We start from the raw sequence: 13,098 nt of genomic DNA on the forward strand, positions 1-13,098 counted from the left end.
AGAGGACGAGGCTCCTAATCTCAGTGGTTGTGGGTTCAAGTCCCACATTGGGCAAACGATTCCTGCATTGCAGGACCAGATGTGCCTTGGAGTCCCTTCCAGCTCTACAATTCTATGATTTTTCCTTTTGGCATTAGGGAAGGCATAATGTATCCAAAGGGCTTCGTGGTCTCATATATTGTACAGTGGTACCTTGGTTTGCAAACAGTCTGGTTTGCATAGGTTTTGGATTACAAACATGTCAAACCCGGAAGTGCGTGTCCCAGTTTGCAAACTTTTTTTGGATTACAACCCATTTTTTTTGGGATTACGGACAATTTTGGGGGGGAGGCCCCATTGGCGAACGCGCCTTGGGTTACAACCTATTTTGGTTTACAAACAGACCTCTGGAACGGATTATGGTTGTAAACCAAGGTACCACTGTATTCTAGTTCATGGCAACGTTGCTGAATTTAGTTTGCAGTTGCAGCTCTCTCTCTGGGTATATGTGGTTTAAATTAGACAATCCACCCAATTATCAAGGGCTGCGCAAATATCCAACCCTTTAAATAAAACAAACTTGGGCTTGCCTTTGATCAGCTGAGGTTTCCAGTCATCCTTCTGGCAATCTTTGGGGGATGCCCATTTCTTCTCTGCGCCCATTTAAATTCTCTATAAAGCCGGCCGACTCAATAAAACAATGCTCACCTTTGTTTCCTCTCGCAGCCGAAGCCCTCACAAGAAACGGGGTCTCCCACAAGGTGGACGACTCCTCCGGATCCATCGGCCGGCGCTACGCCAGGACGGATGAGATCGGCGTGGCTTTTGGGATCACGATTGACTTTGACACGGTTAACCGGTCGCCGCACACGGCCACCTTGCGAGACCGCGACTCCATGCGCCAGATACGAGCTGAGGTAGGCTGTGCCCTTTGCGGTCGAGCACGAGACTCAATCTCAGGGAGGTGGGTTAAAGCCCCACATTGGGCAAAAGATTCTTGCATTGCAGGGGTTGGACTAGATGACCCCTGTGGTTCCTTCCAACTTTACAGTTCTAAGAAGGAGCTCACCTGTTGCTGGGTGCAACTGGCTGCCTACATTCTGCAACAGTGCCGTCTCAAGGGGACTGAGCCCGGTGGTTCTTCGGAGAAAGTTGATTAGCTCTGTGTTGATCCTGGAGTCTGAAAGTGCACTTTCTTCTTCCTGCTTCCAGATCTCTGAGCTTCCCACCATAGTTCGCGACCTTGCAAACGGCCACATAACCTGGGCTGACGTGGAGGCCAAGTATCCACTCTTCGAGGGACAAGAGACTGGCAAAAAGGAGACAATAGAGGAATGAAACAAACTCCCCGAAACTTAACAAGAAGTCGACTTTTTACTGTTCATGTTAATATGAAATTTATCATGTGTATTATTCAAAACAGGGACTGTCTGGTCATCTCCCCCTTCACTTCCAATTGCTGCCTAATTTTAACTCCCAGCTCCAATAAACACAGTTAAAAGACTAAAAACACTGCCGCAATAAGCTTGCTTTCTCTGTCTCCTTTCTCCTTGGTGCTGTCACCATCAGATATTCAGTGGCCTGGTTTCCAGATAATATTAAACCATGGTTTATATTACTTTATAGTGGGACGCGGGTGGCGTTGTGGGTAAAACCTCAGCGCCTAGGACTTGCCGATCGCATGGTCGGTGGTTCGAATCCTCGCGGCGGGGTGCGCTCCCGTCGTTCGGTCCCAGCGCCTGCCAACCTAGCAGTTCGAAAGCACCCCCGGGTGCAAGTAGATAAATAGGAACCGCTTACCAGCGGGAAGGTAAACGGCGTTCCGTGTGCTGCGCTGGCTCGCCAGATGCAGCTTCTCATGCTGGCCACGTGACCCGGAAGTGTCTGCAGACAGCGCTGGCTCCCGGCCTCTAGAGTGAGATGAGCGCACAACCCTAGAGTCTGGCAAGACTGGCCCGTACAGGCAGGGGGACCTTTACCTATATTACTTTATGGTTCATTAAACCGTGGCTTACCATGATGAATGAGCCCTGGTTAGCAGCTCAGCTATGGTTTGTTTACTGCCAACAATCCATGGTCTGAAGCTGTGGTTTGTTACTGGCTCGCAAAACCTTGGTTTGTTGTAACAAAGGCTTGACATGATGTGTGAACCCATGGTTTATTTGGTCACTCCACCCCAGAACTTGACCAAGCTACAAAGGCAGAAGGTAAGAGCAGATGGGGGAAAACCCAAGCTTTGGAGAAGCCATGCTTTGTTCATCTGTGGGAGAATTCCGTGGTTAACTCGTGACTTGTTAAACCAACCATAGCCATGGAAAAAAACCCGGTGGCATAGTGCTATGTGTTAACCAGGCCAGTCTGGTTTTGGGTGGTTTTCTCTGAACTATAAAGAATTGGGAGCAATAATGTGTGCTCCTTTGCTCATCCATCCCTTTACCCAGTCTTATGGAAACATCTATTTAATTATTTTACAGATAGGATACCCAAAATAGAGCTCATCTCATTACCTCACTGGTTGAACTGATGTGTAAATCTAGGGTTTGTTGTGTTGATGCTGTGTACTGGGGTCAGTGCATTCCTCAGTTAAAGGTAAAGGGACCCCTGACCATTAGGTCCATTTGTGACCGACTCTGGGGTTGCGGCACCCATCTCGCTTTACTGGCTGAGGGAGCCGGCATACAGCTTCCGGGTCATGTGGCCAGCATGACTAAGCCGCTTCTGGCGAACCAGAGCAGCGCACGGAAACGCTGTTTACCTTCCCGCCAGAGCGGTCCCTATTTATCTACTTGCACTTTGATGTGCTTTCGAACTGCTAGGTTGGCAGGAGCAGGGACCGAGCAACGGGAGCTCACCCCATCGCGGGGATTCGAACCGCCGACCTTCTGATCAAGTCCTAGGCTCTGGTTTAACCCACAGCGCCACCCGCTGTCCAAACTCTTTTAACACACTTTCTGAAGCCAGTACCATGGTTACTGTGTATTTTATTCATAGTTTCTGATTCCTCTGTCTCCTTTCTAAACACATCACACCCTCCACACTGATTCTTTCTGCTCAGGAAGCCGAAATGACTGTTTCAGATGTGCACATGTAGCAGATAATAGAGGGCTATATTCTTCAGTTTCCAGTGGTTCACTAAAACTGGAATGGATCTTAACACATATGGACTTAAATTGAGTTTTGAGCATGTCAAACTGTAAAAAAAAACCAGTTTCAATGCAAAGATCCTTCAAATTCAAACTCACACTAGAGCTTTGATAGGTCTTGAGTTTGCACCTCGAGATGTTGAGATGGGTTTCAAGCAGGTAAATGCCATAATTTGGGGGAGATTTTCCTTCCGTCTTGGGAGTGACACCAGCTACAGATTAAAACATGGGTCTCAATCCACCTTCAAGGAGATTGACTAGATGGCACAAACCTCGAACCTCTCAATAGCTTAGTCCTCATTCTGGTGATTTCACACTCAGGTTTGTTCTTGTCCTAGTCCAGGGGTCAGCAAACATTTTCAGCTGTGGGCTGGTCCACCGTTCCTCAGACCATGTGGGGGGCCAGACTATATTTAGAAAAAAATACAGTGGTGCCTCGCAAGACGAAAAGAATCTCTTCCGCGAGTCTCTTCGTCTTGCAGTTTTTTCATCTTGCGAAGCAAGCCCATTAGTGGATTAGCGCTATTAGCGGCTTAGCGGGTTTAGCGGATCAGCTGATAAGCAGTTTAGCGGCTTAGCGGATCAGCTGATAAGCGGCTTAGCGGCTTGGGAAAAAGGGGGGGAGGAAAAAACCCCCGCAGGAACTCGCAAGACATTTTCGTCTTACGAAGCAAGCCCATAGGAAATTCGTTTTGCGAAGCACCTCCAAAACGGAAAACCCTTTCGTCTAGCAGGTTTTCCGTCTTGCGAGGCATTCGTCTTGCGGGGCACCACTGTATATGAACAAATTCCCATGCCCCACAAATATCCCAGAGGTGCATTTTAAATAAAAGGACACATTCTACTCATGTAAAAACACGCTGATTCCTGGACCGTCCATGGGCTGGATTGAGAAGGCGATTGGGCTGCAACCAGCCCCTTGGCCTTAGGTTGCCTATCCATCCCAGTCCATTAATGGTTCAAAATACTACATTGTGTGCAGTTCTGAGTTGCAATTGGCTAACAGGCCGCTTTTGGGAAATGTAAGTTCTGGACGTAATCATGCAATTTAACTTGATTACTTACAGTACATTCTTCAGCAACAGTTTCTCATTTATCCCAGCAGTCAGCCCAATGGCTATGTTATTATCTATTTTATTCATTTCATAAAATTTATACACTGCTTGGCTGTAAAAACAGGCAAACATTCAAGTGGCTCATAAAAAACGATAAAATGATCGATAAGAAAAGTATCAATGAGAAAAATTAACAATCTAAGACTTTCAGAAAGTTTGAATAACAATGGACTAAAAGCAGATAAAAACTTTCATTGACTTTCTAAATATCTGGGTAGGCTGGTCTAAACAAAAATGTTTTAGGTGCCTGGTAGCAATAGGTGTTCCCAAATGTAAGTGCTTACACAAACTCCGAAACAGGAATTTGCCAAAACTCAACCTCATCAACCTCTTAGTTCAGCAAAATTGTGAAGCTGAGCCTTTCACTTATGTGCCAACATCAACATCAATTATATGCCAACTTCCCCCCTTTCTGGGGGGAATTCAGTGCTCCTCTGCTCTCTGGTAACATTGCAATACAGTGGTACCTCGGGTTAAGTACTTAATTCGTTCCAGAGGTCCATACTTAACCTGAAACTGTTCTTAACCTGAAGCACCACTTTAGCTAATGGGGCCTCCTGCTGCTGCCGCGCTGCCGGAGCACAATTTCTGTTCTCATCCTGAAGCAAAGTTCTTAACCTGAAGCACTATTTCTGGGTTAGCAGAGAGTGTAACCTGAAGCATATGTAACCTGAAGCGTAAGTAACCCCGGGTACCACCGTACAATTTCCACTGATGAACTGTTTTTCTGAGAAGTGAATTTCAAGTATATGCACAAACACGAAAATCAAAGACAGCCGACCAGACAAACAACAGTTGCACAAAGTGAAGCAGTGCCTAGCATTTATGAAGGAAAATCTCTTTGTTTAGCATGCATAATTATTTTTTTAAGAAGCAGCACACTCTGAAAAAACAAGGCCAAGCTAATAAACACTATCAGTAATAACTAGTAATAGAAACTACTTGATTTTAAAAGGTGACCCTGGATTTTTTTTTTTAAAAAAACCCCTCAAAATGTTCAATTGACAAAGCAAGCAAATTAATTGTCTTCAAAGTTTCCATCCTAATTGACAAAGGATGCCTGAAGTTGAGAAGTGTATTAAATCTATATTTCCAGCAGAGGGGGCAGCAGACCTAAATGTATAACACTAAGCAATAAAAGAACATTACAGGAGTCCTGAATTTTGAATTTGAGAACATATACCTGAAGGCTGGACTTCCTATGGGGATTAAATCCTTAGCTCTTGGGTCCTTTCCCTGCACTGCATAAGCTGGTCAGGGCTCAATATTAAACATGTGCCAGTAACAAATATTTAAGTCTCTGAGCAGAGATGGCACATGCTGACAGGAACCATGCTGTGCCATTTTGCACTAACTGCAGTTTCCGGGAAGCCCCACGTAAAGAGTATATTGCATTAACCCTGTCTTGAAACCACCAATGCCCGAACTACTGTAGTCAAGCTATCTCCGCCGAGCAATCAAAAGATAGACTGGGAGATGCTCTGGAAAACAGATCTGAAATTTACGGCGTGGTCTTTACTGAAAGAAAACTATATGAAAATGATGTACCCCAGTTAAATGAGCAAAAATGTGTAGAACATGTACAAATATATACTGGAAATGCAAAGAAAAATAAGGTACCTTTTATCATATGTGGTGGACCTGTAAAGGAATTAAAAAATTCTGGGAAATGATATGCAATGCAATGAAAAAAATGTTCAAAATAACTTTTGCTAAAAAAAAACCCAGAAGCTTTTTTTATTAGGAATTATAGGTATCAAGATCCCAAAGGACCAGAAAAAACTGAACCATGACTAGAGAAGAATGGCAAACCAAGTTGATGGACTATGCTGAAATTAACTGGGAAACTTAGGAACCAAGAAGACAAGAACTTTAAAAAAGAATGGGGAAAGTTTATAATTTATATACAAGATCATTGCAAGCAGGTTAAAACATTAGCAGGATTTTTAACGCACTTGTAACGGAATGTACGGATATTTTAGAAAGATTAAAAATTGGAGAAGTATTGATATGCAGTGGAAAACAGTATCAATAGGACCCATGGAAGCGATGGGGGGAAGTAAGGAGATTCAGAGTAATCTCAATATTTGGATTCAGAATTGATTTTGTTATATAGATTTCAGTTTCTTGGGATCCATGATCACTGTTTTCTTGGCAGGGATACTGGAGTGGCTTGCCGGTTCCTGCTCCAGGTGGATCATGTTTAGTCAAAACTCTCCACTATGATCTGTCCGTCTTGGGTGGCCCTACATGGCATAGCTCATAGCTTCTCTGAGTTATTCAAGCCCCTTCGCCACGACAAGGCAGTGATCCAGGAAGGGGAATGAAAGAACCTCTTAATGAGGGTGAAAGAGGAGAGTGCAAAATATGGTCTGAAACTCAACATCAAAAAAATGAAGATCATGGCCACTGATCCCACCACCTCCTGGCAAATAGAAGGGGAAGAAATGGAGGCAGTGAGAGATTTTACTTTCTTGGGCTCCATGATCACTGCAGACGGTGACAGCAGTCACGAAATTAAAAAACACCTGCTTTTTGTGAGAAAAGCGATGACAAACCTAGACAGCATCTTAAAAAGCAGAGACATCACCTTGCCAACAAAGGTCCGTATGGTTAAAGCTATGGTTTTCCCAGTAGTGATGTATGGAAGTGAGAGCTGGACCATAAAGAAGGCTGATCACCGAAGAATTGATGCTTTTGAATTATGGTGCTGGAGGAGACTCTTGAGAGTCCCATGGACTGCAAGAAGATCAAACCTCTCCATTCTGAAGGAAATCAGCCCTGAGTGCTCACTGGAAGGACAGATCGTGAAGCTGAGACTCCATTACTTTGGCCACCTCATGAGAAGAGAAGACTCCCTGGAAAAGACCTTGATGTTGGGAAAGATGGAGGGCACAAGGAGAAGGGGACGGCAGAGGATGAGATGGTTGGACAGTGTTCTTGAAGCTACAAACATGAGTCTGACCAAACTGGAGGAGGCAGTGGAAGACAGGAGTGCCTGGCGTGCTCTGGTCCATGGGGTCACGAAGAGTCGGACATGACTAAATGACTAAACAACAACGTATCTGAAGAAGTGTGCATGCACACGAAAGCTCATACCAAGAACTAACTTAGTTGGTCTTTAAGGTGCTACTGGAAGGAATTTTTTTATTTCGACTAAACAACATTCTTGTAAATCAAAAATTTATTTCAAAAGAAGGAAAGCCCCTCCAGAAAGGCAGGGGACCCCCATGAGTGGCATCTGATACTCTCTCGGGCCATTTCAGAAGGAAATGAACACCGACAATGTCCTGATGTGCTTGGCAGCGCATAAGAAGCATGCATTCCCGGGAAAGCGATAAGAGGTGAAGGCGGTGTATTTCTTGGTCCGGAGAGCATCGTTGGAGCCAGGGGTTAAAATGCTACCGATCTCAAAGGGGAACATCACAAAGCAGGCAGCTGTACCTTGGAAATCCGGGTTTGCTCAACCGTAATCCCTTTTCAATTCTTTTATTTGCTCATCCTGCTCCTGTCCCTGCTCAGGGGAGGGATGAACTCTTCCATATGCATAAGAGGCTCAAGACGGTGCAGTGCGCTCCTGCCAATGCGCTCCTTCTTTATTCATGCGCTGGGCGACTGTGTAGCATGTCTGCTGCCTGCTTTAATCCGCAGCTGGCTTCCCCTCGGAGTGCGTGAGACTGCGCCCGTTCAGTCCTCGCCTCCTTCTTTTCGGAGAAAGCCACAGAAGGATTAAATGTATCAACGGCCAAAAAGGACAGGCGCTCCTCTGAAAACAGGAGTGCGCTGCTCAGAAGGAGATGGCGATGGCTGAGTCAGGCAGCAGCCCATCTGTGTTAGGAAGCCTCAGGTGGTCTGTAGCAGCTCTTGGTGTTGGCTGTTGCTGTTTCACCTAGCAATCTTCATTTTTTTTTTTTATAAAATTTTTATTAGTTTTACAAAAGTTTTTATAACAAACAAACATAAAAGAAAAACAGACAAACAAAAAAGAAAATATAATTTCAAAATATCCTTTCATAAACTTCTTTCCTCGGACTTCCCCATACCTCCCCTTTCTGCATCCTCATGTCCAAATTTTATAGCAACTTATAAATGTTTTTTCCCATCCTAATTCATCATAGTCCTTTCTTGGTCTAATCTTATATTACTGCAACCCTTTCTTTCTGTAAAATCTCGACAATCTAAACTTCATCAAGTTTATAATAGTTCTTAAGATAAATCTTGAATTTCTTCCAGTCTTCTTCCACAGCCTCCTTTCCCTGGTCACGAATTCTGCTCGTCATTTCCGCCAATGTCATATAGTCAATCACTTTCATCTGCCATTCTTCCAAGGTGGGTAAATCTTGTGTCTTCCAATACTTTGCGATCAGTATTCTTGCTGCTGTTGTTGCATACATGAAAAAAGTTCTATCCTTTTTTGGCACCAATTGGCCGACAATGCCCAAGAGAAAGGCCTCTGGTTTCTTAAGGAAGGTATATTTGAATACCTTTTTCATTTCATTATATATCATCTCCCAGAAAGCCTTAATCTTCGGGCATGTCCACCAAAGGTGATAAAAAGTACCTTCAGTTTCCTTACATTTCCAGCATTTGTTATCAGGCAAATGGTAAATTTTTGCTAGCTTAACTGGGGTCATGTACCACCTATAGACCATTTTCATCACATTTTCCTTTAAGGCACTACATGCCGTAAATTTAATACCAGTGTTCCACAACCTTTCCCAATCAGCAGACATAATATTATGACCAATGTCCTGTGCCCACTTAATCATAGCTGATTTAACTGTTTCATCTTGTGTATTCCATTTCAACAGCAAGTTATACATTCTTGACAAATTCTTAGTATTGGGTTCTAACAATTCTGTCTCAAGTTTTGATTTTTCCACCTGGAAGCCAATTTTCCTGTCTTGTTTGAAAACCTCCATTATTTGATAATAGTGGAGCCAATCTTGTACTTTGGGTTTTAGTTTTTCATGGCTCTTTAATTTCAGTTTCTCTCCATCCTGTTCTAAGATCTCACAATACTTTGGCCATCCGACCTCCATATTGACTTTCTTGTGGGCCTTAGCCTCTAAGGGTGACAGCCATCTAGGGGTTTTGTTTTCCAACAGATCTTTATATCTCATCCAAACATTAAACAACGCTTTCCTTACAATATGATTTTTAAAGGCACTATGCACTTTGATTTTGTCATACCATAAATATGCATGCCAGCCAAATGCATTATTGAAACCTTCTAAGTCCAAGATATCTGTATTCTCGAGGAGCATCCACTCTTTCAGCCAGCAGAATGCTGCTGCTTCATAGTACAATTTTAAGTCCGGCAGGGCAAATCCCCCTCTTTCTTTTGCATCTGTTAATATTTTATATTTTATTCTGGGCTTTTTGCCCTGCCAGACAAATTTCGAAATGTCTTTCTGCCACCTCTTGAAACAGTCCATCTTGTCAATAATCTGCAAAGTTTGAAATAAAAATAACATTCTAGGCAATACATTCATCTTAATCACTGCAATTCGGCCTAACATTGACAATCTCAAGTTTGACCATATTTCTAGATCTTTTTTAATTTCTGACCAACATTTTTCATAGTTGTCCTTATACAAATTCAAGTTTTTAGATGTTAAATTAACCCCTAGGTATTTCACCTTCTTAACCACCGTCAGACCTGTCTCTTCTTGAAATTTATTCTTTTCCATATCTGTTAGGTTTTTCCCTAAGACTTTAGTTTTTTGTTTATTCAATTTAAATCCAGCTACCTGTCCAAATTGTTGAATTATTTCCAACACTCTTTTTGTACTAGTGTTTGGCTCCTGCAAGGTCAATACAAGGTCATCTGCAAACGCTCTTAACTAGATGGCGATGGCTGAGTCAGGCAGCAGCCCATCTGTGTTAGGAAGCCTCAGGTGGTCTGTAGCAGCTCTTGGTGTTGGCTGTTGCTGTTTCACCTAGCAATCTTCAGCCTCTGTCACCAGCACCAGCATCCACTCACGTTTCCTTCACCACAACGTGGCATTTTATGGAAGCAAAGAGGAATAAAAGAGGCCCAGAGGCAAAAGCTTGGGGGAAGGGCATGTTACTTGCATGACGTGTTGTACCCTTGTTGCGCGCATGACATCAAGATGTTGGGAGGAGCCGAATGCGGTGACCATGTGCAGGGCCAGATTTAAGTTTGATGAGGCCCCAAGCTACTGAAGCTAATGGGGCCCTTTATGTGTCCAGCTGTCCTTCGTCAACAACAAATTGTCGCTGTTTTTTGTGTCGAATATATGCTTTATGGTCATTTATGGACCTCATAGGTATCTAAAGCCATTTGCACATAACAAAATATGCATTTTATCAAAGTAATTGTTGAACTGAAATACAATTAAGAAGAAGTATATTAATACAGTGGTACCTCTGGTTAGGGACGCGGGTGGCGCTGTGGGTAAAAGCCTCAGCGCCTAGGGCTTGCCGATCGAAAGGTCGGCAGTTCGAATCCCTGCGGCGGGGTGCGCTCCCACTGCTCGGTCCCAGCGCCTGCCAACCTAGCAGTTCGAAAGCACCCCCGGGTGCAAGTAGATAAATAGGTACCGCTTACCAGCGGGAAGGTAAACGGCGTTCCGTGTGCTGCGCTGGCTCGCCAGATGCAGCTTTGTCACGCTGGCCACGTGACCCGGAAGTGTCTCCGGACAGCGCTGGCCCCCGGCCTATAGAGTGAGATGGGCGCACAAACCCCAGAGTCTGTCAAGACTGGCCCGTTCGGGCAGGGGTACCTTTACCTTTACCTCTGGTTAAGAACTTAATTCGTTCCGGAGGTCCGTTCTTAACCTGAAACTGTTCTTAACCTGAGGTACCACTTTAGCTAATGGGGCCTCCCGCTGCCGTCACACGATTTCTGTTCTCATCCTGTAGCAAAGTTCTTAACCCAAGGTACTATTTCTGGGTTAGCGGAGTCTGGAACCTGAAGTGTCTGTAACCCGAGGTACCACTGTAGTGAGAGCATCATTAAGCTCTAACCTAGAATGTAGGCACCCTATATAGAGAAATGAGCAGATCAGTGATATTTTAGGGAGCAGGCTAGCAGGAGGGGCCCATGACTTACCTCATAGGAGCCTACACAACACAAAACACTCTTGCTGTATGTAGGTTTTATTTTATTTGTTTTTTATCTTATATTTTGGAAATGTACATCCAGTTTTTCCCCCCCTTTACATTTTTGTGGGGCTCCCAAGAGAGTGGGACCGTAAGCTATAGCTTGTTTAGCTTATACGTAAAACTGGCACTAGCCATGTGTCACTGGCCAGAGGCTCCTCCTCTTCCTGGTGCTGCTACCGGCAGGTGATTTCTTCCACCCTTCTTCCCCTCGGGGGAAGGCAACCCCCTGGAGCTGCCCAGCCTCCTCCACCCCCTCAACATTGGAAGGGCATGGCCCCCTCTCAAAAGATATCAAGGGGGCCCAAAACACCTCAGCTCCCAGAAGCTGGTACCCCTGGGGAGCCATAATTTGCTTGCTCTGCTTGGCTGCAAGAGACCAGGTACTTCCTGAGGGAGTGGAAAGCATCAAGGCATTGTTAAGAGAGACAGAAGATCGATCTGTAGATAGCAGGCAGCAGCAGCTACAGGCACTTGGAGGCTTCTGATTGTGTCCACCAACTTCTGTGTGGCCAGCTCTAAAATGTGGCGCCTATCATAGAAATTTGGTTCACACGCACCTTGTCTTTTATTTTTAAGAGGTCAACCTGGGGACGCGGGTGGCGCTGTGGGTTAAACCACAGAGCCTAGGACTTGCCAATCAGAAGGTCAGCAGTTCGAATCCCCACAATGGGGTGAGCTCCCGTTGTTCGGTCCCAGCTCCTGCCCACCTAGCAGTTCAAAAGCACATCAAAGTGTGATAAATAAAAAATAAATCAAAGTAAAATAAATCAAAGTAGATAAATAGCTACCACTCCCGCGGGAAGGTAAACAGCATTTCCGTGCGCTGCTCTGGTTCTCCAGAAGCGGCTTAGTCATGCTGGCCACATGACCCGGAAGCTGTACGCTGGCTCCCTTGGCCAATAAAGTGGGATGAGCGCTGCAACCCCAGAGTCGGTCATGACCTAATGGTCAGGGCTCCCTTTACCCTTTACGTTTAAGAGGTCAACCCAAGTTGCTTTCTGTTCCCCCCGCCTTATGGATGTGCAATCTCTCCCACTCTGGTGGCCACTAGACACCGTGAACTATAACTCCCAACAGAGTCAATTACAATTATCTACATGCTACTCAAATGCAGGATGTAGATAATTGTAATCAACTCTGTTGGGAGTGATAGTTCACGATAGTTCTACATGCTACTCAAATGCAGTGGTGCTGGAGGAGACTCTTGAGAGTCCATGGACTGCAAGAAGATCAAACCGACCCATTCTGAAGGAAATCAGCCCTGAGTGCTCACTGGAAGGACAGATCCTGAAGCTGAGGCTCCAAGACTTTGTCCACCTCATGAGAAGAGAAGACTCCCTGGAAAAGACCCTGATGGTGGGAAAGATGGAGGGCACAAGGAGAAGGGGATGACAGAGGACGAGATGGTTGGATAGTGTTCTCGAAGCTACCAGCATGAGTTTGACCAAACTGCGGGAGGCAGTGGAAGACAGAAGTGCCTGGCGTGCTCTGGTCCATGGGGTCACGAAGAGTTGGACACGACTAAACAACAGCAACTCAAATGCGGACTGCTAATACGGATTTATTCCACTTCATCTGCACAATGACCTTTCCAGATGTTGTTGGGACTCCCAGCTGCCATCAGCCTCAACGTTCAGGGTCAATAATGATGAAATATGGGAGCTATAGTTGTCCAACCTCTCCATCCTTGATTTCATCAAACACCCTAGTTAATATGTGAAAGTTTGTAA

General features: G+C 44.8%; 1 protein-coding gene across 1 annotated transcript in view; it reads left to right on the top strand.

The window, feature by feature from the left end:
- The window catches only part of GARS1 (glycyl-tRNA synthetase 1), a 29,027-nt gene extending 27,538 nt beyond the window's left edge, over positions 1 to 1,489 (top strand). Inside the window, exons 16-17 of the mRNA XM_082192689.1 lie at positions 706 to 896; positions 1,192 to 1,489. Coding sequence (XP_082048815.1) covers positions 706 to 896; positions 1,192 to 1,317 — 317 coding nt within the window. The 3' untranslated portion in view covers positions 1,318 to 1,489. The remainder of the gene's footprint in view (positions 1 to 705; positions 897 to 1,191) is intronic.
- The last annotated feature ends 11,609 nt before the right edge of the window (positions 1,490 to 13,098 follow it).

This window comes from Podarcis vaucheri, assembly GCF_965113315.1.
Source record: "Podarcis vaucheri genome assembly, chromosome: 12".
Classification (NCBI taxonomy): domain Eukaryota; kingdom Metazoa; phylum Chordata; class Lepidosauria; order Squamata; family Lacertidae; genus Podarcis; species Podarcis vaucheri.